We start from the raw sequence: 5,602 nt of genomic DNA, 5'->3' as shown, positions 1-5,602 counted from the left end.
CATAATTCGAGAGGTTCTGAATGCTTATCTCTTTCTCAAACATGGCTCAACTTGGCCATAAATTTAACTTCATATATAAACAAATCCTAAGTGCCATTATGAGGAAAAACAATGGTATTTACACAGGTTATGAGGAAAAATATGATGGTGAGTGGAACTCCAAAATCCTTTCTTGTGCTCTTAATCACTCATATGAAAATACAAAGTATACGTTCTAAAAAAATTTAATTTTTTTTTTTTAAAGGAGTAAAAGTAGAATAACTTATCTATTTGTATTCGAGTGGCTACAATTTACGCTTAATATACTAGCCACGAATTAATTTGTCTACTTTGTGAGGTGAGTTTAAGCTATCTAGTGCTAAATAAATTGCAATTATTTTCAAATTTCATTAACCAAATTATATTTTGAATTCATCAGAAGTTGGGTTATCTTCCTCCTTTCACATTTTCTATGGAAAGGAGGGAAACAAAAAATGATGAATAATCCAATTTCTTCTCTTGTTATTTTATTTTTTTTGTTAATCTTTACTTGTTTATGTGAAATAACTACAAAAGCAGACAATGCCGATGCTAAGGTACATTTTGGATATTCTTGAATTTAATTTTATTTTATTTTCTCAATTTGTTACCATCTCAAAAAATACAACCCCGGCCGGTGACTAAAGTTCTCACTATATGCAAGGTCGAAAAGAACCAAACCGTAAGAATTTATTCGGTGCAACCTTACATCATCATATTACTAATTTCTCTTATCATGTTAATCTATCAATATATAATAAAGTAAGCGAAAAATAAATGAAAAAAATAATCAATTTTCCGTCAAATATTTTCTAAAATAACAAATATATTTAAATAATTATTTTTAACAAACGTAATAACTGAAGTGAAATAAAGGGAGTAGTATTTTTGACGATGTGAATGATTGATTCAAAAAGTTAGCTTTCTTCTGATTTATATGATATCCTTTCAGTTGATTATTGATCATATCGAATATTAATCTCTCTCATTAATTTAATTTTTTTGGTTTGTTTTCTATGGTATTTTTTGATCTATAGTTTTACATTGTCTATTTGGGACACAAGCCTCATAATGATCATGAACTTATCACCGATTCACATCACAAACTTTTAGGTCAAGTAATTGGGAGGTATGCATATTCTTTAAATAATCAATGAAATTTATAAATTTAACTAATGAAATTTAGTAGATTACTATTTTAACTAAATTTCTTATTAAAGCTTATCATAGAAACAGTTACCTCTAATTAGCTACAAATGACCTCATTGCAAAAATATTATTTCCTGTATTTCATTCTTTAAAAGCTAAATCGTATTTTCTTGTTATGCAGCAAAGAAGAAGCTAAAAAAATTGATGGTGTATAGTTATAGGCATGGCTTCTCTGGATTCGCTGCTAATCTTACTTATTCTCAAGCCAAACAAATTGAAGGTATTTTAATTCTCTGTTGTCACACATTTTTACCTTAAATACTAGCAGAAAATTATAAAAAATAAATAAAAGGAAATAAAAAATAATTTTATGAAAATAAGGATTTTATTCATTATACGACTCTTAATTGATGTATGTGTTGTAATCGTACTTCAGAATTACCTGATGTGGTTCAAGTTATACCAAATCATTTTTACAAGACTCATACGTCAAGGAGTTGGGTCTTTCTAAACATGATCCTAATAGTCTTGTCAACAAAACAAATCAGGGTGACAGAATAATTATTGGCATATTAGATTCAAGTTAAGTGTCTCCCTTTTTCTTTTTTTCCGTTTTTTTGTTTTTTTCTTAACCCAATAACATTTCTCTGCAGCTAAAAATCTTGTTAAAAAGGGATTTAAATATGATGCACAAATAATATTGTAAAAAATAATTTTAGATTATTGATGTAATTTATCTTGTTATAATAGAATAATCAATAATATTTCTTATAGGTTACAATTCTATCGAGAATTATCTTTAAAAATCATGATATTTTAGATATTGTGTGCATAGAAGTTAAATTCTCTAAAAGAACTAGCAACATTTTGTAGGTATTGCATGGGGAGATAATTCGAAAGCATTGGAGCTCGTTGGTACATAAAAGGAGCGATGGAAGATAATGAACTAAACCAAACAATGGTTGAAAAATTATATAAATTATGACCATTAGATGATAATGGGCATGGGACTCATGTTGCATATACAGCTGCTGGTTCTTATATTAACAATGTGAAATATCATGGTGTTAATATGGGAACAACACGAGGAGGAGCACCACTTGCACGGTTAGCTATGTATAAGGTGTCATCATTGAATTGCTTGTGCATTTATCTTTCTCAAGTAAAAATTTAAAGTAATTCTTTTAGTAACACTGTAAACATTGACATAGACAAACACAATCATCATCAATACATCCTAAGATCACCTCAGTCATCCTTACCTCTAAAACTGAAATTAAACTAGTTACAAAGTTAATCTCTGCATTATGCATCTACATCTGGTTATTTTCTTTGCTAGATATGAAAGTTCTAGCTAGCCTATTAATTAGTTCCTATTTGGTTTGTGCTATAACTTCCTCAGTATATACAAATTGTCCTCTAAAGCTGCTCAGCCTGAGCATAGATTTATTGTGTGGTTGGCTAGTAAAGACAGGCTACTTGTTGGGTTCATAGTAAATGAGAAGTGTGAATGGAAAATGGAGAAAACAAAGTGGAAGAGAAAAATTGAGATCATACCAATATGGAAATTGTACTCAAAAATAGGAAAGCTTACTAATTTCTCCCACATTGGTGGGAGAAAGAAGCTTTAAAGTGTTTATATTGTGAAACACACTCCCACATGGATAAGTGAGGTAAGGAATAAGAGTTGCATCGCATTGTCGTTGTTGTTGTCGCTCGACTTTGGATTTGTATAATGATTATGATTGATAAGATCTATTTTTTTGGACAAACTTTATTTGGATTCCGAAGAATGCCAAGGACTGAGGCTACAGAAAGTTGCAATGGTTCGAAATGATGCTTTAGAAGGATATAATCTTTCAATGAAGTGACACATTGATTCACAAAAGGAGATGACTATTCAGGAAAAGATGCAATCTTTGGATGAACAGACATGAATTTACAGAACATGTGTAAGCTTTGACATGAACCATTGCCTCTTTTTAAAAGAGGCATGTTATGGCTATTAAAACCTGCTTTCTTCCACAGGTTTTGATACAAAATTTCAGAATAAAAAATACTCTACTTGTCTTTAAAAATTCTGTGTGATCATTCAAACTGTTGAGTGCATTCGAACAGTCCAAATATTTGAGGTACCGCTATATTTAAATTGAAGGCCATTTTATCCTGGGAGGAAAACTTTCATAACCTCGGATACAGTGAGGGGAATTATTTCCTTAAGGAAACATCGTGAATTCGGACGACTTGGCCTTATTCATTTCTGTTTCATCTATTTTCTGAAAAAAATAAAATACACCTCTTGAAAAGGTCATTTTGATCTTGTGTTGAGGGTATTTGATATACTTCATTGTGTTCTTGTTTATACTTGAACTCTAGTTGAAGTTGTTGTTGTGCTTATGCAGATTCTGTGTACCTGAAGGAAATACTACAAAATAACAATCTTAAGGAAATAAATTTAAGAATCTGTATACTTATTTTTGGAGATTAAAGCTTTAGGCTTTCTACTCCGTTTGAATTTAGTGATTAGAAGACATAAAATCTTCATCATAAGTTTAAAATTCACTCGGTTGACACTTGGAAGTAATAAAAACTTCATTGTTAACTAGAAACAAGAAGTGTTTAAAGTAGTTGCAATTTTTTTTTATTTTGATATACTAAATTTACTGACTTGTGGTGACAGAAAAATGGCAACTGAAAGTCAAATGCATGATGATGTTACGACTGTGGAGGCGACTAGCATTGCTACGACAAGCCGCGCAAATGCTCCACAACATATGGCACCTGCGGAAAAGCCCGAAAAGTTTGCGAGCATCAGCTTTAAGAGATGGCAGCAAAAGATGTTCTTTTACCTCACCACTTTGTGTCTGCAACGGTTCACTAGCGAAGACGCTCCTGAGGTGCCCGAGGGAACCTCGGACAAAGAGCGCTTCGTAATTGTAGAGGCTTGGAAGCACTTAGACTTCCTCTGCAGGAATTACATATTAAGTGGTCTCCAAGATGACCTTTACAATGTTTATTGTGGAACTAAGACATCGAAGGAATTGTGGGGGGCACTTGAACGAAAATACAAGATGGAGGATGCGGGAATTAAGAAATTCCTTATTGCAAGGTTCCTGGACTTTAAAATAGTAGATAGCAAACCGGTTGTCTCTCAAGCGTAGGAGTTGCAAGTAATCATCCACGATTTCTTAGCAGAAGGTATATCTTTAGAAAATACCTTAGTTGAAAAAGTTCTTAATACTCATATAAACTGTTTTATAGGTTTAATTGTGAATGATGCTTTCCAAGTAGCAGCGATAATTGAGAAGTTATCACCAATGTAGAATGACTTCAAAAACTACTTGAAGCATAAATGCAAGGAGATGGCTGTCGAAGATCTTATTGTCCGACTGCGTATTGAAGAGGACAATAAAGCTGCCGAGAGAAGGTCAAAAGGGAATTCTAAAATTAATGGAGCACATATTGTAAAAGATGATCAAAATAATTCTAAGAAAAGAAAGAAAGTTGAACAAGGAAGCCATCAATCCAAGAAGAAATTCAAGGAAAAATGCTTCAATTGTGGCAAGGTTGGACAAAAGTTCATGAATTGTCGAGCCCCGAAGAAAGGCAAGAAGAATGATCAAGCAAATATGATTGAATCCAACAAAGAATGCGATGATCTGTGTGCTATGTTTTCAGAATGCAACTTGGCAAGGAATCCTCGCGAATGGTGGATGGATTCTGGTGCCACCCGCCATGTATGTGCCAATAATGAGTTGTTTTCGTCATTCGCTCAGGCTCAAGTAGAAGAAATGATCTACATGGCTAACTCCGCTACTGCTAAGGTGGAAGGAACAGGAAAAATATGCTTGAAAATGACTTCGAGAAAGGTCTTGACACTTAACAATGTCTTGTATGTTCCGGAGTTACGTAGGAACCTAATTTCTGTTTCACTTCTAGATAATAACGGATTCGAATGTGTAACTGTTTCTTGAAAAATTGTAATTAGCAAAGGAGAAATGTATGTAGAAAAAGGCTATCTGACCGAAAGCCTTTATCAGATGAATGTAATGACTGTTGAAATAAATAAAAGTTCAAATTCTTCTTATTTGGTTGAGTCTTATGATTTATGGCATGAACGTTCAGGCCATGTTAATTACAAAATATTACGAAAACTGATTAACTTAGAAGTTTCACCAAATTTTGAGTGCAATAAATAAAAGTGTCAAACCTATGTGGAATCAAAGTATGCAAAGCATCCTTATAAGTTCGTTGAGAGGAATTCCAATCCCTTAGATTTAATACACACTAACATTTGTGATATGAAGTCAACACCATCATGTGGTGGGAAAAAGTATTTCATAACTTTTATTGACGATTGCACTAGATATTGTTATGTCTACTTGCTAAATAGTAAGGATGAAGCAGTAAATGTGTTTAGGCAATATAAAACTGA

The 5,602-nt window shown here is 32.5% G+C and overlaps 1 protein-coding gene across 5 annotated transcripts; it reads left to right on the top strand.

Moving 5' to 3' along the window:
- The first annotated feature begins 410 nt into the window (after window positions 1-410).
- Window positions 411-5,254, top strand: LOC107855374. 5 transcript variants are annotated; one of them, XR_001670233.2, is made up of 7 exons: window positions 411-575; window positions 1,056-1,147; window positions 1,349-1,447; window positions 1,604-1,749; window positions 2,041-2,274; window positions 3,848-4,365; window positions 4,429-5,254. XR_001670233.2 is itself a non-coding variant. In XM_047413882.1 (5 exons), exons 3-4 carry the CDS (start codon window positions 2,240-2,242, stop codon window positions 4,326-4,328), a joined length of 516 nt encoding a protein of 171 aa, XP_047269838.1. In that variant the 5' UTR covers window positions 411-575; window positions 1,349-1,447; window positions 2,041-2,239; the 3' UTR covers window positions 4,329-4,365; window positions 4,429-5,254. The 5 variants fall into 5 exon arrangements, 2 of the variants coding, with proteins under 2 accessions (XP_047269838.1, XP_047269839.1); XR_001670231.2 differs by lacking the exon at window positions 1,056-1,147; XR_007056771.1 differs by lacking the exon at window positions 1,604-1,749.
- The last annotated feature ends 348 nt before the right edge of the window (window positions 5,255-5,602 follow it).

Source organism: Capsicum annuum, chromosome 6 (genome assembly GCF_002878395.1).
Source record: "Capsicum annuum cultivar UCD-10X-F1 chromosome 6, UCD10Xv1.1, whole genome shotgun sequence".
Classification (NCBI taxonomy): Eukaryota; Viridiplantae; Streptophyta; class Magnoliopsida; order Solanales; family Solanaceae; genus Capsicum; species Capsicum annuum.
This window is presented reverse-complemented; position numbering and strand designations above follow the sequence as displayed.